At 38.3% G+C, this 25,465-nt stretch overlaps 1 protein-coding gene across 2 annotated transcripts in view; it reads right to left on the reverse strand.

The window, feature by feature from the left end:
• The window catches only part of KIFAP3 (kinesin associated protein 3), a 72,186-nt gene that overhangs the window by 36,865 nt on the left and 9,856 nt on the right, over window positions 1–25,465 (reverse strand). For both annotated transcript variants that reach the window (XM_075097025.1, XM_075097026.1), the window contains exons 6-13: window positions 25,351–25,450; window positions 24,473–24,597; window positions 23,924–24,022; window positions 23,032–23,210; window positions 20,532–20,694; window positions 6,550–6,650; window positions 1,992–2,100; window positions 396–508 (exon numbers count right to left, since the gene is read on the reverse strand). In XM_075097025.1, the coding sequence (XP_074953126.1) occupies window positions 396–508; window positions 1,992–2,100; window positions 6,550–6,650; window positions 20,532–20,694; window positions 23,032–23,210; window positions 23,924–24,022; window positions 24,473–24,597; window positions 25,351–25,450 (989 nt within the window). The remainder of the gene's footprint in view (window positions 1–395; window positions 509–1,991; window positions 2,101–6,549; window positions 6,651–20,531; window positions 20,695–23,031; window positions 23,211–23,923; window positions 24,023–24,472; window positions 24,598–25,350; window positions 25,451–25,465) is intronic.

Genomic DNA, 25,465 nt, shown 5'->3' on the forward strand with positions numbered 1-25,465 from the left:
TTAGACTATCTAATTATACAAGCCACTTGTTACAGTGAAAGAAACCCACTTTCTTTTGTTCTCTAGCTCTAAAAGCAGAGCTTTAGGATAATTGTTAATTGTTATGATGTGCACTCCAGCAGCTGGATTTTTTTTGTTTACTTGGTTGGGGTTTTTTTGTTTTGTTTTGGAACAGGGACTTACTGGATACAGCTTAAGACTTGTTTTCCCGGTAGTGAGGGTTCCAAACCCTGATTTACCAACTGAGATAGCCTTATAAAACAAAACATAAATGAACCCACGACAGCCAAGAAAATTTAAACTGGACACCCTGTACAGACAAAACACAGCAGCTCTCCAAAGCCTTTTCCAGTAGGGAGAATCAGAGAGCACATTAGGTAATAGATAGTACTTACAATAAACAGGCTTTTAGTTGGCCCATCATGCTGCGAAATATTCCTGATCATTTTCATTAACAATGGGTCCTTAAATTTCAAAGCACGCTTCATTAACATCTTCAAACCGTTTCCTGAAAAGGAAAACACACCTTGAAAATCCTCCAAATAAAAAAATAATTAGGAAAGTACTATACAATCAGAAAAACACCACCACACACAAAAAAGCCACACCTTTAACTTTTAATAACTTAAAAGGAAAAAATGAAGAATCTAGACAGGAACTATTTCTTCTTCCAAGTTAAAGGTGAAAAGACATGACAAGACCTGCTCTGTTTAAATTCTGTATCTTCTCTAAAACAACTACTATAACCACACGTACTGGTGGGATACTTAAAGTCAGATAAATAAATGTTAATTATATATTTTATATATATATAACAAAAGTCTAACTAAATAGAATATGGATTATTTAATAATAATTTAATTAAATTATAAATATAACTAAACTCTATCCCAGCTGAAACCAGGACAATGCTTCAGGTGTGCTTAGTTATTTATTCAGACTAAGAAAGGTTCTAGACCTGAACCATTATCCTATCAGTGCAGTTGGTGGAGATGCAGCACAGCTGTTGGTACTAGCTCAGGTACTTCTCTCCCCACTCCATGGAATAAGTACATTGTTACAGTTAAACAAGATCATTTACCAGTCACATAGGCCATTACCTGAGAATACAAGACATACTCGGATTTGAAGTACTTGATTGCACAGGGCAAGTCCCACTGTTACCATAATGTTCCAAAAAGATCACCTTGTCTATCTAATAAGTTCTACTAGCTTGAATTTAATTTCTACCTTTAATATAAAATTGTATCTCCCGGCTCCCCCTTCTACATAGCTATGCAGACAATTTTAAACTGGAATTGCTGGCCATAGAATCCACTGATTGCAACTGACCCTTTTAAAGACTAGCAATTCATTATAGTAGTTCAGAGTGAGTTTTGAGCACAAGTTAAAATTAGAGCTACTGAATAATAATGTTCCACTAAAAGCCGCTAGTATGAAAATGATGAAACTTGAAAAAGCAATCTAGAGAGCTACTGAATGAAACGCAGAACCCATCTATACCACGTAACAAAACTCTGGAACCCAGAAGATGCTCAATTTAAAAAAAAAAACAAAACAAAGAAGATGGAAAGGAAAGATGCAACCAAACAACAGTACTGTGCTATCAATTTGGAACTGGCAGGTGAAATACTGATTAGCTGAAGATGGATTTTAGGCACCAAGTAGAAAAAATCTTGATCTTTCCATACAGTCATAGTTTCCCCAGAGTAATGTCATCTGTGTGTTTTACAGTACTATATGCACATGAGAGATGTGGGCATACGTGGCTACTCAGTGTCATTCCTGCCACCAAGACAAATTTTGGGGAGGATATGCGCATATGCTGCAAACATTACCCAAACAGGTGCATTTTATTTGTTAAAATTACAGATACATATATAAATGCATAAGTAACTCAAATATACATAATTTTATATAAAAGTATATTAAAAATACATATATAAAGTGGTTTTATCTCCAAGAACACAGTAAAATTTCAGTATGCTTACCTTCACAGATAAGTTGCACATTTCTTTTGTTAGCAGCAAGGTTAATACAGAAAGAAATAAGTTCCAGGTCAACTCGTTCATCAGGACATTCAAAAAGCATCTTCATTAACTGCCAAAAACACAAACATGCTTAAGTCATTAATCTTGCCAAAGCATTAGAAGAGCAACATTATGATGTCAGCTACAGTAGCTTTTTTTCTTAATATTCAGCATTTCTAAAGGCACAGTAAATTTATAAAAGGTCAAGGGCACGAGATGTATAGTTCCATTATTTGGGGATAACAATGCTTATAAAGTGCCAAAAATGGCAGTCACTCATCACCTTAAAGTAACTTCAGTTAGCTACATTTTATTGCTACCACTGAATTCTTTATTTTTCCTGTTTTTTAAACTTGTGAATGGATAAATTTGTTTTGAAAGTTTAGGTAGATTTAGTATAGAAAAAACCCAAACTCAGTTCCACAGATAGTTGGATTAATACCCAGTTTTTTAATAAAATTTTGACTCTGTAAACAGATACTTAATTGCAGAATAATTCCACTACTTTTTTGCTTTGAGATTACTCTGTTGATAAGTAGATTAGCTGTACTATATCTGCAACGACGTGCTTTATCTTTGCAGCGTCCATTGCTAGAGCTGAACACTGCTGTATACCAAAGACTTCTCAGTACTAGTTCTATTCTTTTGGTAATGGGACAGAACAACCTGGTTTCACATAAGCAATCACCTGGAATACTGTTCCAACCATTCACTAGGCATCAGTGAATTCCCAGATGACTCCTTAGACAAATAACCTATGGACTGCCATCATTTTACAGACCTGGCACCTGTATTGTCCCTTACATCACAGGCTATATATCTAGTCTCATTTTGTTCAATAGGAACATTTTTTGTAATGGCACACTGAATATACAAACATGACTCAAATACGTCAGTTTCTTTTGCTCTGTTTCTAACCATGGCAGACAAGTTGCACAGCTTCCTCAATCAGGGGCTGCAGGATATCACCCTATTTGCTCCTAAAACCTGCTCAGTTTGTAAGACACATCAACATTATAATGCAAAGCAGCGTGATGACAAGACTGAGATCTGGAAATAGAAACAACTGAACCTGAATATAAGCAGGACATAAAATACAAAAAAAGTAGCTCAGTTTTTGTCAGGAAGGTGTGGGGGAGAAGAAAGCAACAAGTGATCATTAAATATTTGTATGCTTGCCCCCTGGTGGAAAGACAGTTTGTAATGCATTAAACACTAGAGCAAGCACGTAAACAATCCATTTAGAGGGAGGGGAAAGAAGAAGCAATAGGATTGCAGGAATTTCACTCCAAAGTATTTTACTACAGCAATTCTTTATGTTTCTCTATTACCAGATAGCAGGCTGTCATTCCAAATGGACCCCAAATAACAAAACAAAACAAAAACACACCACCCAAAACACCAACCCCTAAGCCCCAACATATTTAGGTTACAACATAGTTACTAATCTCTTTTTCTGGGACTTTCAGGTACTAATTTAAAAGCTATCACTGATTTCTTCCCCCTTTTTAAGAAAAGGTAGAATCGGGTTTCCCTAGGTTGTTTTAAGAACTTATAAAATCCCCAGTTTATTAAAACCATAAGCCTGACAGTCACATAAGAGTGAATTAACCAGAGAAGAAAGTTGCCACTTAACAAGTATAACATGAGCATTCAAAAATCACCCCCTGCAACTCTTCTGTTACAAAACCTTTAAAAACAGATTTTTAAAACCCTTCAAATAATTTGAAGGGAAACATTCTCATTACTTACACAATACAAAATCTGTGGAAATTAGATGTTTAACAAGATGGGATTACACTGTTAATTACTGAACTACTTCTCTATAAAAAGAAAAAATATATCCAGTTTCAATTAAACCCTTTCAAATTTTAAAATAATAGTTTTGTACAAGTTCCATGTTTCCCATTATGTCTTCATTTAATTTGATTGCTTCTTGTGCCACTTCAAAAGGAATAGTAATTGCTGCCAAATAGGAAATATTAAAATTAAATTTGTTCTGCTTTTACTATGTCCATTGTCATCTTTTACTGATTTAACAGGAAGGCAGTAAAAAGACTGCAGCATGTGCAATGAAGAGGCAGTAGTGTTCAATCAGACAAGTCCCATATTGAGTATCAGATACCACAGACCAGGACTGAAATCACTGTGTCTAGACTCTCTGGCACCTGCCTTCACTTATTTACCAGTGACCAGAGGCCAACCCCCACAGCTCTCCGTTCACATACACCTCTGTCCAACCCCCTCCCCAAGCCCAGCTCAAACATCTTTGAATGATTATGCCAGAACTGCATGCCTCAGGAATCTCTCCTGACCGGCTACTCCCTAACTCTGCTGTTTGAAGTGATGCTCTGGTTTCTGAACTTCAGCAGATAATGGTGGACAGGAGCAAAGGGTGCTGTCAAGAGAGGACGTTTACCAGCATTAAGCTGAAAAGAAGTTTACAGATCAAAGAGAGGCCAAGCAGGACAACGGTGGTGGAAAACATGTGGGTAGCTGTGGAGAACCTTGCACACTGCTCTGCGGTAAAATATTAAATATCACCATGACATCACTGCCTAACCATGCCCTTTGATTGGTCAGGTTATTACCAATAAAGGCTTTTATAAGCATCTGGATGGCATTTGCACCTATTTAAACAAAACACGCATTGCTGAGGTCTAAACAAGAATGAACTGTTAATACTCACTTTTAACTGTTACTAGAATAGCACCCACTAACTCCTACAATCCACAATGATGTTTAGCGGGGACAGCATGTGCAAGCCCTTTGACAAGCACTTCTCCCCCTCACAATGACAACAGGGGATGGATTTTTCCAATCACTTTCTAAAACAACTAAACATTCATTATTGAGTACTTGCCAGTTTGGATGTACACCTTTCCTCAAAAGGAAATGAGCCCACAAAAGGGCACGTACTACTACTGAAAAGAGAATTTGGTTTTCCAGGGTAGAAGCAGATGGCAGGGAGTCCTTTAACAAAGGTGATTTTGGTCTCCCGATCTCTTATCCGCTTTCCAATGTTTTCTGCTACCTCTGTCATCTTTAATGACTGTCCTAATTTTGAACATTCATTAATAAAATTTAAGCTCTGGTTGTCCAGCTTGTCCTTTTTGACCAGTCAGCAGATGCGATCTGTGAGTAATTACGTTGACCGCTGAAGCATCAATAGCCATAGGTATCCTTCAAATTTTGTAGTTATAGCCAAAGTCCAGCAAGGAGAGTGGACTTGTTTCCTGCTCCATCAGTCTTTGGATACAGCTATTATCAAGTGACTTTGAGCAGTCACTGCCTATCTGAACAATGATGTTCACCAAAGCTCAGAGTATGATATCACTGAAGTTTCCACAGCCCTTTAGATTTGGCACTGGGTATCTAAAAGCCTTGCCAAGATTCCCTGAAAGCATGTCATGCACTGCGTTTCACTCACAAGTTCTGCTTCTCTGAGCAAAGCAGGTCCCTTATATCACAAAAAAGCCTTAACATGTAGTTGCTTCTTGTGGCAGAAAAGACAGTTAGCAGGACGTTTACAAGACCATTTTGTAACATGTACTAGGTATTCCCACCAGTTCTCCCCTCTCTATTCTCCAAAATCCTCCTGTATTTAGAAAAACATCACCCTTTTTGTCATGAGATAATGGCCAGAAACATTCTGAAAACTTTCCACGGCAACTTCCCATTCTGCATGTGTTTGATGTTAAAAACATGTTTGGCAGGAAAGAATATATCATGGTGCAACTCTGAAAAAGCTACCAGTGAGCTTCTACACTTATGCAATGCAGGCTCTCTCAACTCCAGCCTCATCAGGACTGAGATAGAGATCAGTGAGAGGATTTAGTACTTCTATTAAAAAAAAGAACAAAACAAAACACAAAACACATACATACAAACCCAAAACAAATCCCAAAACCCAGTGGTACTGTGTCTGTGCTCAGATGAAAGACTATGACCAAAGACAAAAAGTTACACAAACTGTAGCCCAAATGACCAGTGAAGAGTCTTGCATAGTCTTCAAGTCTCCCCCGTTGTGCATGCCTGCAGTTGGAAAACGAATTGTCATGCAGCAACGTAACATTGCTTGGCTGGTTTCCAGTTCATATCCTGTAACACTGGAGACGTTGAAATTTTGATACCCAATGGGATCAGAAAAGAATGCTGTCTACAACGGTAAAGGAAATACTTCCCATGAGATTCCCCAAGAACCTGCTGTGCTCAAGCTTTAATCTTTCAAGCATTCCTGATCATCTGTAGAAATTCATCAGGTCACCTGCATGTCTACCAATTCGTTGATGCAGCAAGTGTTGGCAGCACTGCCAGGGAATGTGTCACCTATCCCTTTTTTGGGGACCATTAAAAGACAGCAAGAACAGTCAAGAATGCCCAAGGAGTAGGTTCACTACCGGCTCGGCAGCGTTGTGGCTGTTCCCACTTTCACCTGTGGGTGTCAGTGCGAGCTCTGCTATAGACATGCACAGGGAGAGATGCCTTTTACCACCTCATCATATATGGAAGCACATACCTGTGGGATACAGTCAGTGTATGCAAACATTGATTTAAAGCGATCATCCATGCTTATGTGATACAGAATACACATTGCTACTTGTTTGTAGTTTTCATTTGCTAGAAGGAGAAAAAAATCTGTATTAATAGAAGTCTAGTATTTTACATATTATAAACATTTAAAGGGGGAGAACAAAAAGTACAAAAATCCTAATAAAGAAGAAATTTAAAACAGAAAGGCAACATTAATTAAAGGGTTTCGCCTGGCCCATCCAAGCAATGTATTTGTGCAAAGAGGGAACAAAGGCAACACTAACTTCTCCCCCTCTCTCCAGCACCTCAAAACACTTCCTTAACTCCACTCTGTAAGAAATTATTTTGTGAAAGGAACACTTAACAATGACAAGGCATCCAGAGAAAGCCTTCATCAGTTTCCAGCTAGGAAATTAAATATCAAATGTCATGCTGAATTAGCTGTAGAAAACCCTGTTGAAAACAACAAGCTTGTCTCCAAGTGAAACAATAAAGAATGCACCAATGCTAGAGAGAAAAATAAGAACTACCACTAAAGTGTTGCAGAAGGCATTCAGTACTTTCAACTAAATCACACAATTTCATTAGCCTAAACGATAATATTATCCTGTGGGTGCCCTTCGTGCTTTGTATGTTTCAAAAGACAATAGTGTATTGTCACATTAATACTTAAAGAGAAAAAGATTCTCCAAGAAAAACTGGAGCAATTAATGTGAGTAGGTTGTGAAGTATTTAACTGAAAGGTTCTGTAACACCAACTTAGAGAAGCATACAAGTGTTTAAGAACAGCACAAACGTGTTTGATCCTGACTCACTTCTGAATCTGTGCTGAGCATTCTCTTGGGTTGTCCTCTAGCCCTACATTAGCAGGATACCAGCTATATATGGAATATAATACTTGTCTGAATGTTTATATTAGTTAGACCAGGATGTGATAAGGTCATCAACTCAGAATGCATTCACAGTTCTTATACAACTGATCAGAAATACCCTACCTCCCACTTCTATTTAAGCTAAGTTAGAACATATCTGTTTAACAATTTGGCAAAACATCAAGACCTCAAACAGCAACCAACAGTTAAATTTTTCTTCTGCATACATCATTGGGAGCTGGAATTTCCTTTAAGCAGCGAAGTTATGATGCCTTTATCCTGAGAACGCAAATTTGTGCCTTTTCAAAATTGAATTACCAAAAAAGCCCCATGAAACCCATCTGGCAGTTGTCATACAACAGTGAAGTATTCTTTCCCATGCCGAGCCTAAAAACATAGTTGATCTTTCAGATCCCTCTGAATTCTTACCTGTTTGAAAAAACTGACTTGTATCACAACCTTCCACGCATTTAACAGCTGGAGAAAGAATAATACCCAACTTTGAAAGCTACTCTGGCTATTAAAATAAAAGCCCAGACAGTAGTATAGCTGCTAGAGCATACCCATCCTGTTTCAAGCAAAGCGTTTATCATCTTTGTGTTTCTCTTGTGACCCATCATCCTACCTACATATTCACTTGTAGTGACATTCTGAATCCAACAATTACATGAAAAAAAAACCAAACTTGCCATAGGCTTGCTAAAGGCTTCTCCTAAGTAAATATAAAAATTTAAAGAGTAAATTATGCCTTCAAATTTCATGGAGCTAGGAAAAGAAAAACCCAGCCTGTTTACACTGCTCTTAACACTTCTTTCCATGTCTCCATTTAAGACTCAAACATCAAGACTCAAATTAAAATTACACTTTGCTGGATAATGCAGGAAACAGTATGTGAAGTAAAAGGCACACCAGTATAGAAGAGAGGAAAGAACAGTAACAGGAAAAACAAACCAGAGTGAAGTTGGACCAGACCTTCAGGTCTGCCAGCAGGTATGAACTGGCAGGCAGTCCACAAGAATGATGCTACTTTCTATCTGTTTAACCTCTGTCCTTGATGGTTCCCCCCTCCTCCTCATTTTAGCAAAGCTTCAGTTAAGATAAAGCCTTACATTTGGTCACAATAGCAGTTTATTTCCTGGTATTTGGCAGTACTGGTAGCTTATTTTCAAATAAAATAGCCTACTGTAGCAACAAAGGCTTCCTGTTTTTTTAGAAGAAACTCTTTGCATAATTTTCTCTCCCCATTTTTCAAAGGTCCAATCCATCACAATAACTTTTCTGATGCCTGAAGAACACCTTAGGTACCACTGCTGAATGACTGCACTGCCTTGGTTTCTAAACAGCCAAAAATAATCAAAAAGACCTAGACACACAAGCTAAAAATCTGAAAATATCTAGAATTCAAAACCATTTTCTCTGAATGAACTCTTAATGAGTTGGCTCTTAACGACTGGCACACTCACACACAATTAAGAAGCGTACAGCCTACTGGAAATTATCAGAAACCATGCATAACTAGTTTGTCTAAGATTAGGAAGACAACAGATTGAACAGCTACAGCATTTCAAACACTAAGCATCATCTTGCAGGCTGAAGGTTGTATAAAAGGGTAAGAAGCAACAAACTGGAAAAAATCCACCAAGAGGCGAAATGCCATCCTTTTACACCTGGACTTTATATTTCTGGGAATAAACTGGCAGCTATTAACTATTACTTGAACATGCCAGTACCAAGATTACTTTTTAATTATTTTATACTTGGAATGCTTATCTGAATGCTAATGAATGAAGCCCTAAGTCAGTCATTGTTTAGCAACTGGCTGTAAAAATTTCAAACCCTGCCCAGTACGTGGCTGGAGAACAGCCTTCCAAAGCATGGAAGTGATACCTTTTCTGCTATTTTTGACCACTACTGAAGGCCACACATGAAAAAGCAGACATTGCAAGAAAGACTTCCTTATGACTTGGTACAGTAGGCATCAATTATTCCCCTAACTAGAAAAAGCAAGAAAAGAACAGAAAACACAGATCTCTGCCATTTTAATAAAAATCACCAAAGTTTTGGTGGGGTGCCAGAAAGTTGCGGCCTACAAATGCTGGTAGGTTTGAGCATCAAGCTTTTTATGACTGAAGGTGGAATAGCCAAATGGCCTAAAGCAGTAAGGGCAGCCCTGGAAAATAATGGCCTAGTCATTATGGATTCTTCTGGTATTTATGGCAATAAAACATGAATCATAATGAACTCATTGGATATTAAATGTGGGGGTCACAAGTACTTTGATAGGATTTCCACAAGAATTTACCATTAATTAACCAAATAATTATTTGAAAGTGTTACTGAATTATCCTTAGTTCTAATATAGCCATTCCAGAGAAATTGGTCATTCCCAGCTGAGTGCAGTTAATGCCTTAACAAACCGGTCATTAACTGCAGTTACTGATTTTGTGGGAATTACTGTGTTATAAAATACACTCAACAGTTTATAGAAACAATACTTAGATTTTTTTTTTTTTGCAGCTGTAGTTCAGCTGGAGCAGCTGGGATGGAAAAATATCAGGTCCCTCGGGCTGTTTTCACAACTAGTTTTCTGCAAATTAGAGAGGGAAATAAATACATGATGGGTTCCGAGTTCAAAATGGCTTCAGATTTTTAGCCTTTGAACATTAATAAGCCATAAGCCAGTTCTGTGGACCAACGCCTGAATTCCATGCCTAATTCTTACTAAGGTTAATGATCAAAATGGTACTAGCAGCAGGAGCAAAAGAAAAAAAAAATTTCTTGATCACAAGATCAGGTCCTTCATTTTGGTTGAGTTTGTGAGCTTAAAATGAAAAAAAAAAAACCCACACCATTAACACCACGACAACAAGAGAGAAACCCTAAAGCTGTAAAACTGAAATGCCAATTTGAATTGCAGTAGCAGCATTTAGCTTTCAAATCCTAAAGTAAAAATGAGAATACAGATTATGGACTAAATTATTTAAATGTAACATTATCAGTAATTCAAGTAGCCATCATTTGTAATGGAATCATCAATGTCTCCACATTAGATATGAAATATACCCTATCCAACTCATGTGTAAAACATTAACTATACAAATCAAACCCAGAACTCAAAGGTAAATACCTATTAAAATGGCAGAGTGAATCTTTATTTCAGTTTCAAGCTCTGATACTCTGAAGTCCAATCTGCTGTAAAATTAGGCAAATAATATAGATGGGTAAGAACGTCACAAACTGAATATCAAATCTATACACTTTCTCACCCTGCTATCAGAAAACACTGAAATCAAGGGGTTTATTCACACGTATCATAATTAGCAGTGATCTTAAGAAAAAAGTGGCAGAAAGATATCTCTGCTTACCTCTCTCCCACATTATTCCTTGCAACCAGCTCTGAAACAGTTGGAGTAAGTCAATCCATGTGTGGGTTAGACACATATTGGTTTGATTTACATATGTAAATATAAATCGTATTGGATATATCAGTTTATTTTATCAAGAGAACCTGAAAGAATTTTCAAATCTGCTCATACTCAAGGAGACTAGGCATTGTAAATAATATATTATGATATTAATTACATACTAACCACCCCTCTTGTGCCACCTTTATGTTATGTGAAACTGGCTTCGTAGCATAAGCCTAATTTAAAATCTAGATTTCACCATGGTTGAGTTTTTTTTTCCGTCCCCAAAAGAACTAAGTACATGCCACATCTGAAACATGGATACAATTTTTTTTTCTAGGAAACAAATAAGTATAATTATGATTTCTAAGCCAAAGGACTAATAAATGACTAATTTAGATTGAGTTATTTAATGTTACAGCTACGGACAAAAATGAAGCTGCACATCTGGAGCCCTTGGCTCCATTTCTTTGCTTGGAACTCTATGCAAGACACACAAAGACTGAAAAATATATAGTCAACACCTCACTGCAGTATTGCTACTCAAAAGACAAAGCATAGCCACTGGGTAGACAACATACTGCTACATTTAGATATGTCCTTTTTTGAGGCTTGATCTTCCTACAGAAAAAAAATGTTATTCAGAATGTCTTACAATCGTACTTGAACTTGAATGTATGTGAATTCATACCTAAGTTGGAACATGATTGGTTTTAACATCCCATACTGCACAAACTGGAGATAAATCAATTAGAAGTTCAGATTAGAGAGAAAACAGGAGGCAATAGGATTATTCCTGAAGGAAGAAGATAGAGCTACTTCTCTTTTCTCCACAAAGGAAATAAGTCTGGGGTCAAGCTATGATCAAGGAAGAAAGCAAGAGAGAAAAAGAATTAACTACCATTATTACAGGAAACAGGAAATTAGAGGAGGTAGTTCTTAGTTTGACTCAAACTAAGAAAACATCTACTTCCAAAGTAGATGGAGAAAATTCCATGCAAAGCTCTTCCTTTAGATGTTTCCATCAAGCTACCTAACTTAAATGCTATACCAATTAAATGGAAATTTACAGAAGGACATGCCATAGCTGCACTCTATTCCATTAAACTACATCAACTGCTCCAATTACAATTACTAGAAAATATTCAGTCTTCTCTGCTCTAAAACCACCCTTCCAGTCTTCCAGTTTGGAATTCAATGGGAATGGAAATAGGTGGAGATTTTCCATGCTCCTGGCTCTGCGGGTGCACAGCTCCATAGCAGAGCAGCCTTAGTTCTGAATGGAAGGTGCAGCTGTATTTCAAAATACGCCTGCTCAACGGTGGAAAAAACCTAACGCAGGATGCTACCTTGCACTTTGAGAAAGGGATGATTTACTGCATTGAAATGGAAACTGGTTTCCCCCATGTTCCAACATTGCTGAAGCACAAAGCTGAGGATCAAATCTACTAAGACCAGAAAGTTGAGTTAAATGTTGGCTGAGCTTTTGAGTCTTCCAGATAACAAGAATTAAGTTCCATATTATTCAAGAGATACTGTTCCTGTGCAAGCATACCCTTACTGGCAAAGTCTTGGAAGATAAACAATTAAATTGTATTCTTCCTATTGTGAAAACATCACAGTTTTATTATTTAAAAGGTCATTCACTGATTATCTACAAGTTTCTCACAGATCTGATAGCTTTTCCAAAAAGAATAAAAAGATATTTGAGGCCCCAGCCTCACAAATGAAGTTCTTTACGCAACAAGACTACTCAAATACATAAAATTATAACCCATCCTGCAAAGCATCTGTATGTCAGAGACCAAAGGAACAGAATGGTTGTATAGAGATACTAGCACTATACTTACTATAGTGCAATGAATTTTTACATTAGCATATGTCTTCCCCCTTCAGCTCAAAGGGTCTGAAGATAATACTATCAACTGACAAAGGACTTCTCAGCAATTGCAGACATGGATAATCTGCAGTTGGCCTCCTGCACTGGAGCTGATCGTCTGAGAAACTCTTAGCAGAAACGTGTGAGTTAAGATGTTTCCACATTTCCAAAAAGGAAAGCAGATTACAACCTTCCCGCTTATGTCTGACTTGTAAAAACCTCAAGATCTATGGGACTACTACACCTGCAAAATTGTTCCTCATGATCCTTTGAGACTATCCCTCTGCCTGCACGCTTCACAAGGGCTCTGGAAAAGGTCCTCCTCTTTTTTCTACCTTGGTCCTCATACAGGCTTTATAAAGATTAGGAAGACTAGTAGCAGTGCCCCACCTCTTCTTTACTGAGATTTTCCAAGAAACTAGAGCTGGTGGTTTCTGTTCAGTCACGCTTTAGGCATCCAAGTAATGCCCTGAAAGCTTTCAGATGTCAACAGATGACATAGAAATAAAAAGTAAATCTAGTCTTCTAAGTATTAATTTGCTCTTGCAATATGCAAAGTAATTAATTGAATTCTTTTAATTGTTTCACAGTCACATATTGTAAGCTCCACAGTAGAAATACAGGTTCGGGGGATCCTTCCCATTCAACAGTTTAGTGAATTTCCAGCAGCTCAGCTCCCTCATCTTTAGATTGCTGCCATCTCTCCACTCCTGTCCTTGCTGCTGCCAAACGTATTTCTATTTTTCATCAACACTCACGAAGTTAGTTCCTAGAATTATACCAAAGTTATCCTCTTTGTTTAACAAAGCTAATAGCACAGTACATACACATGTGCACTTGTGAGCAACGCACCGCAGAAATGAGCTTTCACTCACCTCAGTCAAAAGGCTGCGTGCTCGGTTTAGCAAGCATCTGCCTGTAGTAGCTACAAAATGCAAAAAAACCAGTTTCCAACTTGACAGTGTCAAAGGAGTCAGAAAAATCTTAGACAATACACTTCAAAAGCTTGTTAGCTTATATAAAAATATGATGTTAATAATTTCAGTTATTCTTTCCTGATAATTCACTACAATTTACCAGCAGCATGAAGCAGGGATATGGTGAATGATTCACCTTAAAGTTAGCTGGGATTCTATTTCTGCTTCAAACACAATACTAGCAGTAATGATGTCTCTCTACTTTGAGTTCTATATTTCTCAACATCAGAAGTCAATTTTTCTTCAATAATACTAAAGTTTGCTGTCCAATCCATAGTTATGGTATCTAAATAAGTGCTGGATTCTAAGACGCATTGTGCACCCAACACTACCCTTAAGTTTGACATGTTACATTTTTTTGCACTTCTAATAACATTCAACTTCTGAATCCTTAAGAGATGGTTTTATTTTGTGTTTCTTTTGTGGATTTTTTTGTTGGGCTGTTGTTGTTGGGTTGTTTTTTTTAAGCCATGGCCATACTCACCATAAATGATGAAAAAACTACCATTAAAATAAATCCCACAATAATTACTGCTTTCCAACAGACTGGTCCCTGTAGTTGAACTGTTACTTAATGTGCTTCAGTCAGCCTCTACTATAAAGGAATGGAGACACCCCAGGCAATATTCACACAACAAGTATTGGAACCAGCTGCTGCAGAGCCACCTTAGGAAAAAAGGTTTCTCAATTTAATTGGGAAAACAGGAGGAAGCATAAATTTTACTGCCATTAATAACTTCAAGCAGTCCCGATATGACTTCACCTCACCCTGATGGCTGGACATGTGCTTTTTGTTAGGGTCTTTGCCACATCTGACCCCTATTGTTTGCTCACTTGATCAGGTAAGAAAATGTATGTTTCTTTATAGGATAAACGAGGCCTATTAAAGTCAGAAAAAAAACACTGCAGTAGCCTATAAGAAGCTCCATTTTTCAACAGATGTGTGAAGCTCCATAATAAGTTCATTACAAAAAGGCCAAGTGAACTCATAAAGAGAACACATCTACTTTAAGCCTTCTTAAAAGAAACTTTCATAAAAGGAATAGAACATTAAAACCCCACAGCACTCCGTTAATTAGAGAGCAAAGTACTTCTTGGGTTTTTAAACAGCAGTTGACATATAATCCATCTTGGCTGCATACCATATCAAGACTTGATTGTTAAGAAACCCAACATACAACTGTTTGGCAATTCTTTGATTGCTCATTAAACTTAACTTGTAAAGAATGGAAAAATATTAGAGAAATTTCAGCAGTTTCCAGAAAAGACTTTTAGATAATAAAACTCTCAAAAATTCTATCAACGAACCTAGTGAAGACAGGCTCTTCAGCAAGGACTAAATCAGACTGTCAAAGTCACCCTCTGCTCTGGCTACCTCCAGCTTAAATAAAGAACTCATAATAGGAAATGTTGACCTACTTTGGCATTGCTAACTATTGCACAGACCTTAATCTTTTGTGTAAGATCAGGTGGCTACTACTTCTCTGTGAACTGATACTAAGACTTGGAACACCAAGAATGAAGAACATCAGGCCAGGATATTCACATTAATAAGTCATATAGGGTCTATACATACCGTGACTAGCAAAACTACACTATTGTTACTTCAGACTGATCATACTGTATTTCAGAGTGTAGTACAACAAATACTCATCTACTTGGCTGAATACAAATCCACAAAGCCAACTTTCAGTCACTGTAATCCATACTGGAAAACATAAGCCAAGGCATTCATCACCACCTAAAGTCTTTTTTAAGATTGAACACCTTGGCGCTGTGTAACAGTTTCACAGCCATACGCACAACCTTTCTGCACTCCATGATCTAATTTGGGCTTGATTTGCAATTGGTACTGTTTTGTGGCCCACCCACTTTTCAGCTCACCAATACCTGTGCTCAACCAGCCCTCGATTTTTAAAAGCAGTTAGTGGTTTTGAGCAAAGAAGAGGCACTTTACTCTGACTTCCAAGCATAAATGAGTTTTCATTCTTTATGTGTGGCCTGTGCTGGAAAAAGGAAGTGGCATTTCAAGACAATACGCATTCAGTACACCTAAGAACTGTCCAACAGCATAAAGGGATGAATGCACACATCAAAAAAAAAAATGTTTTCTCCCTGCATGCAGCCAGACCTACCGCTTCCACCCTTTGAGCGGCAACACAATTCCCCTTTAACAGCTTACGCGCTATTCCCTATCATTTATATCCTTTTGAGAGGAGTAACTCACTCATGGGTGGACACAGAAACCCTAGTAATGCCTGCCACACCCACATTCTGCCAGAAGCTCCCTTGGAATGGGGGTCGACCGAGAAGCCTGCCATAACATACACGGCAGCACTCAACTGGTTCTACTGTACAAACGGCCTGTTGTTCTCATGGAGATTTGTCTCACTCCACAAAGGCTAAGAAACCACTCAGACACAGCACAAAATAGCACCCTTATTAGAAGAATGTGAATCACAAGCTGTGCGTATATTTAAGAGAGCTGTACTAAAAATTTTGTATTTGGTTTGGCCCGTTAACTGAAAAACAAAGTGGATCTGGTCCAAACAAGAAGTGAGGGCTTTTTATTCTCCTTTGTAGACAATGTTTTCTTCGGTTTGCTGGGAGGGCATTTATTTTAGAAACCAATCACACATCCAAGGGAAGGATTATGAAAGAGGATAACATTTCCCTTCTAACAGTGGAAGGGCATTCACAGGGATAAAGGAAGGAACTGAATTTGTTTTCTTAAAATGCAGCTCTACGTTTGCCCCTTTCAGTGAGAATACTTTCCCCAAGTAAAAACGCTAACACCAAACTCTACTATATTTGCAGCAAGTCACTCCTCTACTCCGCTTCACTTGAATTATGCCATGCAAAGCAAAATGAGAGCACTGTAAGAGCAAAGCAAACCTCCACAGAACATTCTATATCATGCTACTTTGGTGTCTCCTTCTGAGGTGATGACTAGAGGGCACTGAACCAGTGTCTTCTGCATTTCAGGCAAACATCTAGTTTAAACCACTTGGTGAATTCACGTGAATCCTCACTGTAATCCACTGAAACCATACTTCACATATACTGGCACACAAAGCATGCACACAGAGAATGTACAAAGAAAAAAGATCACTCCGTAAATATAATTTTTAAGTACTAAAACAAAGCTACCAGTACAAAGAAAGTTCTCTGCAAGGCCCTAGTGACTCAATTACAAGGTTTTCTTGAAGAACTGAAGTCACACAAATGAACAAAATCTCTTTTCATACCTCTTCAAGCAGCTTGTGTATGGAAAAACCTGAATACAGCAGGCTGTCTCTCAGAGGCCTCCACAGCTCTGCTCCACTTCTGATCTCAAGTCTGAAGCCAAAATTCCCTCAACTGCACCCAGCTCTTTAAGGTTCAGAGCATAACAAAGATCAGCTGTAGTTGATTAACTTGGGTGCCTGGAGCAAGCAAGAGGAGTCTTGTCACATACAATACTTCAGACTTGTGAAGAGAAGCCATGAAAACTAGTGAGTGGCACTGACTGGCAGAGCTACGTGGGGAAGCAGGCATTAGCACTATTAAAAAGAAAAGGCTAATTAAAATGGAAACCAAGACTAAGCAGAATTTCTAATGCCCATGCTTTCAACAGCAGCCTCAACGCTCTGGAGTGAGAGGGAAAGAAAGAAGATGGTCCTTCTCCAATATATCCATGAAATACTTAGTCCATCTTTTGATAGCTCAGCTGAAGCCAGTCCATCCCCTCTGCTTCCAGTCTTCACCTACATTTAGAGCCTTCCTGCTCCCAAGCCACTAAGTGTCCTTTGGGAAAGCTGCACGTCTTCCAGAACTGCAGACTGCAGCCACCTCAGCGCTCAGCCCTAAACTGCTGCCTGACAAATCCTGTCCTTTAATTCTTTGCAATATCAACTCTCCCTTTAAACACCTAGTACACTTAATTTATACTCATCTCAAACCCAGTGCTAAAGTCTCAAAGGCACAGCATGCACAAATGTTAAATTTCAGTAGGCTGAGTCAACAAACTTGACCTCTTGGCATTAGGAGCTGTATGGTAACTTGTCAACAGCTGTTGAGATGTGTTAGCACTTTAAGGTGACCTGCAAATGTAAGTCGAAGGGTACTGACTTGAATAATGTGTGTTTAATACCCAAGTAACCTGTGTAAGAGGGGCATCTGGCACATGATTATTTTATTATTAAGGTTGCAGGCTTCCCTGAGACAAGATACACAGTGATGTATTTGAGAATTATTTGAATCACCTTATCAGAAGAGTCTCACAAATCACAGAGCTAGCTTAACAAACAAGTAAATAGACAATATTTCTACCCTCATTTTCTAACCAGCACACTGCAAAGTAATTATCAAGCAATTCTACAGGGAGGAGCTAGGGTAAACAGCACATGCCTCTACTAAAAACAAGGAAAAAAAAAGAAAAAGGATTGAACTCATCCAAGTAAAGGAAAGAATCACCAAGAGCCAAACAGACAGTGAAGCTTCTGGAAGTACTAGTAGAACTTGCCGTAGATGACCTTAACAGCCACTTCAATGAACAGAATACAATTTTAGCAGCCAGTTCTTCCAAGCTAAACAGCCTTCCGCACAGGCCTACCTGTGAGTCTGAGAAAATGGCATTTGACAGGAAATTCTCCTCTCCACATTAGGATCAGACACTAGAAAGCAGATAGCCTAAACTCATCCGTTAAGTGACTCTAATATTACAGGGGGAATTTCTGGGAGCAGGGACTTCTCAGTCATTTGTGTCATGCCATTGCTTAGGGTGACAAGCACCCAGAAGCCCTAGCCTTAGACCACACCTCTGGCTGCTGTACAAAACAAAAGGAAGAGGCAAGGTCCTGCTTCAAAAGGCCTACAATCCAAGCTGAACCAGAGTACCTAGCACGATCCTCTCAAATGACAGAAATATATTTCCTGACCAGCCTTCACTTCTCAGTTTACTGTCAACTAACATTGCCTTGAGGAAAACAAATACAAAGAAGAGGGACTCCAAATGCTATTTTTCTTCTTCCTCCTAGCTCAGCCCAGGGGAGGATATCAAGCATCAACATCATTGTGGGGCAGAAAGCATAAAAAGATCTGAGACATTTTAGGATACATCAGTAGCTGTTACATTAAACATTGACAGAATTAAAGCTTCCAAAGCAGTGTACATTTTCATGGTATTAACTTGTATACTGAACAGCAATAAGGCCATGTTGAGGTTGAACGTAGAATTGAGAAGGCAAACAATGCAACTATATGAAGCTATACAAAATATACAATACAGACTATACAAAGCTAGAGGAGAAAGCTCATAGGGTCACCACTGCATTCCACTTGTTCCTCGCATCTGCATACACCAGCTGCACTGGAGTTAGTACATCCCAAACCCAACATATCTTAGAAAGCTTAACCATGTCTCACATCAGCGTTGCACACATTTAGGGCTCCACAATACAAGATCCTCAACTCCCACTTGAAAATGAGCACTCAGCAGTTCTTATGGCCAAATCCTGCTAAACATTTAATATATCTACCAAAGTGGCTTCTAGATAGTAACAGCCAAAGAACACACAAGGAGCAATAAAAACTCCCTCCTGAGAACTCCAGTGTACAACGACCAAATCAGACAATCCTCTGCTTTTTCCAAACTCCTCATTGTCTCCACGGCTTCCCCCTATGGACAAAAAAGTTTCACTTGTATCTGAAGTACTTACATGATCTTAACACAAATTACAGACCATCAGGCCGAAAGTCTAAAAACCAGTACTGCCTCGAGTTGAAGCTGACTGTCATAGCTCAGCCCCAGTCGGCAACTGAACACCACGCATCCCCTCGCTCACTCCCCCCACCCCTGTGGGATAGGGAGAGAATTGGAAGAGCAAAAGCAAGAAAACTTGTGGGTTGAGGTAAGAACAGTTTAATAATTAAAACAGTAATAACAATGGTTATGATATTGCCAATAATAATGATAATATACTAAAAAGGAAAAGGGAAAAACGGGAAAAAAAACAGAACAGCAAACGATACAACCGCTCACCATCCACCGACCGATGCTGCCCGTCCCCCAGCCACGATTGCTGCCTCCCTCCCCCCGCCAGCTCCTCCTAGTTAACATACTGGGCATGATGTTACATGATATGGAATATCCCTTTGGCCAGTTTGAATTCGCTCTTAGCTGTGCCCCCTCCCCTCCTGGCTTCTTGTGCACCTGGCAGAGCATGGGAAGCTAGAGAAGTCCTTGACTAGTACAAGCACTACCCAGCAACAAACAAAACATGAGTGTGTTATCAACATCCAAATCCATATCAAGTCCAAAGCACAGCACTGTGTCAGCTGCAGTGAAGAAAATTAACTCTATCCCAGCTAAAACCATGACACTGACAAAGCTGGAAAATTTCTGATATCTCTGGACCATTAAGGTAACAACAGGCAGCAGGTATATCAAGCTCCATAAAAAAAAGAGAGGAAGTTGGTATCCTCCATCAGCTATACTCCATGATGAATTTGCTAGCTATGTTTCCTCTGTGTTCCCCAAAATTACAAGCATCACCCATGTGTCGCTCACACAGTTTTCAGGTAGCTCTGAAAGTTAATTTTTAAAGACCAGACGACTCATTCAACAGTTTCAGAGAACCTAGGAATAAATCTACAGGGATCCACATCATTTTAAATTTCTGTTTAAGCCTGCATCTGAAAAGATCATTTAAATGATAAAAAGTTGGGAGTAGTGAGAAAGTTCTTTGGCAAAGAGAAGAGTTATGTAGCAACCTTTAGGCACACTATATCATGACGCAAACAGCTTTACTGTCCCTGTTGAGAAGTCTACATTAGACTAAAAGAGAACATACCTAGAAGTGCAGTGAGTTTGGGAAGCAGACCAACTTGTACCATTTTATTTCTCAGGCCTGTGTCAAAGGAAAGATTTAGTAAGAGACGAAGAGTGATATTCAGCAGGTCTTCATGTTCACAGGGTACCATTTTCACAAGTTTTTCAACAATATCCATTTCAACCTGTACATCAAGAGAAAGAAAAATCCATCATCCATCCAAACTTAGCTTTGTCTTCAATGTAAAAGCCCTCTTAGCATGTTGTATATTCACACGTATGCGTATGCAAATACACATCCAATTTGTACCCATAATAGTGGCTGTCAATGCATTTTCATGTGAAGCAGCTTTTCTTATGTCTTTGCGGTTGAAGTATTCTAGGTTGGGTTACTGGATAATGTTGATTTAAAAAGTTTTTGAACCAAACAGTTCAGATGTCTTGGAAATATTCCTCACAGTTGGAATACTGCAAGAATGCGGTAAAGACATCACTTGCAAGACTAGCTTGGGGGGAGGAGGGGAGACAAACTTAAACACAGGCAACGCTGGAGCAACTGACAGTACAGTCAAAGAGATACCCAACCAAGACAGACAGAAAATTGGCATCCAAAAAGAATCCGAGACCTTTCATTATGAATTTCAAATGAACCCCCAGACAGAACTTTGCCTGTGCTCTCACAAGAGGCATGCCATCCTGCACATTAATTTAATAGAAGTATGAAAGTCATCCTGAAACATGTATCACTTTCAAATTAAAAAGTGGAATCCAGGAACTGAGAAGTTGTATCAGTTCCTGAGATCATGTTCACTTCACCAGCCAATAAAGACATCTGAGCATTGACTGGCAAGATTTCAGAAAGTTTTATCTTTTAAGCAGCATTTATTTGACATAAAGAATGAATGCATTTAAAAGATTGTTTCCCAGAATCTTCTTTGGACAGGAGGAGGCATATAAAATTATGCTGTATTCTTCAAACTTTTGTATGTGTGTAACTAGCCTTCCAGTTATAAATACACACAGAACAAATATTAAGAAAAGAAACTACAGCTCTTCCCACATGGCATAGTGCAGTGATCAAACAACTGACTGGATACCTTTGATCAAAACCGATCAGATAGTAAGAACTCCTACTTCACTGCTTTGAATTTAATACAGCACTTGAATGCCAAAGGGAAGAATGTGTTATAAATATACATGGATTATTCAGTTTTACTTAGAATCAGGCATTGTACAACTAGTCTTGGTTCATTTTGCCTTCAACATTTTTGCATTATTGCCCGATATAAATATTAGAACACCTCCTTCACTAGTAGCTTTCCTTAATAATGCTGTGGAGAAAAGAGTATTATCTTTACTATCAGTAAAAAATGCTAGAACAGACAGCTGACATGAAGCATATAAACCTTTTCAATAGTGTTTTCAGAACTGTTAAAACACTCTGCCATAAAAGAAATTAAAGAATTTTGTTTCATTTGTCTTTCTACTAAATCAAATGGAATGCGGAAAGTATGCCAGCAAATCAGTGGGCTAGAGAGTTAATTCTTATTTTCCTAACGAAGTCCTTCAGGGTACTAACACAAGTATAAACTAAATCAATGACCAATCACCTGATAAAGAGTCTACATTCCCCCCAAAAAGCATGCTTGGTCTCTGACTTTTGTTAAGAAATAGGATACCCATATATAAATACGGGAGATATCTCGTCTGTGGTGTTCAGTGCATATGCATGCAAATGAGTTCCAGTAACAAAGATGTAATTAATTTTCTATTGCATTTACACAGATCTCTTTACTTCACAATCTAAGTGTGACAGTAATCTCAGATTACCCCTTGGTTAAGTAAAATTTTTTGTTTTTATTTAATGAACTGGCATAAAGGCACAGAAGTGAAGGCACCTATAAACTAAAAGCCATTGGGAAATCAGTGAAGGAGCTACCTAAAGCTTACAGTCATGAAAAAAAAAAAAGCTACAATTTCAGAAGTTTGAGACTTCACCTAAAAAAGCTTTTGAAGAATAACCTGCCTCCAGTTCCTGGGAGCTACTGGAAGCGTGAAGGAACAGTTGTGAGGTGCCTTTGAAGACCAAGCTGACCTATGAAACAAGTAAACTAGTCGAGCAAAGTGCAAACAGATAACTACCTCTCTTTCCAAGACAATACATGGCAGAGACAATAATGTGTTGTCAAAAGAGTCTAGTTTGGGGGAAGGGTCACAGGCATCTCCAGAAGTGGGAGTATGACAAGCCCTTGGGGTACTGACTTCAAAATTTGGAATTTCACATATCATATTTTGAGGTAGCTTCACTGTTTGGGATGACAGTTCTTAAAAAATTTTTGCAGTATGTTATGGCTGGATGTTGTACTATCTTTCTTTTACTCATTTTACTAGGAACAAAGAGGATAACCAGCACTACAGATATTTAGGGTGGGGACAGAGATGTCTCCCTCTTCCCTCCAACCACACAAAGTTTTCAGAGTCCATACCTTTACAATATTGCAGTGGAGTGCTACGAGCCTTACCATATCATTTTTGTTTTCCATAAAAATGCTGAGTTTCTTCAAGAAAGATACAACCAGGATAAGCAGCTCAAAATTATCTCGGTCCAGTGCTTTCACTAACATATGGACAATGTTCTTGTTTCTCATCTTCAACTCAGTGCGAGTATCCTCAGCAAGATTTAGGAGCAGGTAGAGCGCAACTAGCAAAGTCCAATACAAATCATACCAACAGATCAAAGACAATAGAACTAAACAAGTCTCTACATAACATTAAGTGCTTAAGGAAAGACATTCAGAAGCATTCCACTCCCTTCCCAATGCATTTTGAAGGAAACTGACCATGAATGCTTTTTATTCCTGTTTAGAATGCATTAAGAAGGTGAATTCTAATAGTGGCTTTGAAAGATAAAATATGATCACTAGAAGCTTTTTATATTTTTTTTCTTTCAATTCCAGTGGGAACCATTAAAAAGCCCTTCACGGGAAAGTTTTGCCACTCAGATCATGTTAATCTAACATGAAGTGTATTTTAGTACAAAAACTGAGATAAAGTGAAAGCTATTCACCTTGAGTCAGATACAGTCTAAGGTAGTCTAAGTTAAAAAAAAAACCAAAACAGATGTACAAAACCAAAATACCCAACTCCTCCCAAACCAACATCGTGAGCAAAGAAAAGTGAAGTGAATCACTTCTGCTATTTTTCCCACTAAGACTGACAGATCACTTAAAAAATTGTCAGCATACTGTCAAACCGTTCGATTAAGTACTCATCTTCCCTGTTATTTGGCAACGCTCTTCCATATTCATCCACACATTCAGTATGCTTAAGACATCCTCGTTATAACAAGTATCTAATAGAACCCTCTACTGACATTCACCAACAAGGAAATAATTTGCTCTTTGGATTTGGTACCTCTGAGTAGCTGTTCCTGCTTGACAACCAGCCCTTGATATTTCTTATAAGTTTTCTCATAGTCCTTTTTCAGGGTTTGATTTTCAGGATCTTCATCAAGTAAATTGCAGAAGTTAAGGAGTTTGGATAAAAGCTATACAGTCTAGATGACTATTGTCCTCAAAGGTGTTATTCAACCACTAGCGAAAAGCAAGAGATCTATGGAATAGCCAGTGTAAAGATGCTACCTCAGCAACAGCTTGCTACATCTGTAACCTACAGCATGATTTCTTTTTCTCCTCCTAGTCCTGGCTGTAATACATCCTAATAGTCAGCAAAAGTGTTCCTAAGACATACTGCTGGCAAAATAAAACTTTTGTTTCTTGTGTTGTTTTATAACTTCAGCTTAATCTCTTCAGCAGCCCAAACTTCTTGCTCTTGGTCTTCTTCGTATCTGCAGTTATGGTTTGGACTTCCTAGAAAATTTTACTGCTGTATGCTCATCTCTTAACAACAGCTATCAAGACAAGTCAGAAGCCATCAGACTGCCCCAGCATATCAAAAGGATATCAGCTTTCTTCTTTTTAGCAAGTTCCTCCTGCCAAAGCTCATGTCTCTTCAGTTCATGGTCTATGATACTCATACACAGAGCTCCAATTTTGTAGTGTGTGATTATTCCATGAAACTGAGAAAAGCTACATTGAAGAAAAAACACCTGTGAGGAAAAAAATAAATGCAAGCAACCCAAATCTGTTTTGACATCTATGCTAGCAATGTCCCAACACTGCACCACATGAAGTATTAAAAAAGGTATTTACTCTGTGCCCCATTATAACATTTCTCTATTGGAAAATTATTTCAAAACAAAAAAACAACTCCTGAGAAGATGAATGTTTTGTCCAAACTTGTAGAAGGACAAGCAACAATGTCTTGTTCCAAGTCAAAATAAAAACACATTCCAGTTTTCATGTGCAAAGGAAAATGGTTTCCAATCAGTCCCACTTTTCATATTACAAGTGCTTCAGAAGACCCTCTATACACCAGAAATACAAGAGAGGTCTAAAATCAAGTTGCAATGCAAACTCCATTTGAATTACTTCTAGGCAGGGTATGCTGAAACACTGGCATACCTAACCAGAGCAAACACTCACTCCGATTTTGAATACTGTTTCTTCCCTGTAGGAGTGCTGAGGGAAATAAAAGGTGGCAGCTCAGCCTATAAGCTATGGGTCAGAATCCTTATTAGTTTCTTCACAGCTCTACTACACATTGCCTCATTGTGGGGGTTCTTTTAATGTCTCAATTTTGTCATTCATAACAAGCATGTTTCCATCTCAGCAAATTTTTTCTTGTTTCAGCGACATTTTGTAATGCAGTGCAGAAAAATGAAAAGGCATAAAGCAGAGAGAAGTTCCTTATGTCCCCATACACAGGGACTCCACACTTACCTTGAAAAGCAGAAGAAAATATAAATTATATTGGTAGCAAGTTCCACACTCTGTTTCCAGTCTTCCCTCAGCACTCTAGCCAATGCACCAAGGGCAGTTTCTAAAGGGAAACAAA

This window comes from Phalacrocorax aristotelis, chromosome 6 (genome assembly GCF_949628215.1).
Source record: "Phalacrocorax aristotelis chromosome 6, bGulAri2.1, whole genome shotgun sequence".
NCBI classification, from domain to species: domain Eukaryota; kingdom Metazoa; phylum Chordata; class Aves; order Suliformes; family Phalacrocoracidae; genus Phalacrocorax; species Phalacrocorax aristotelis.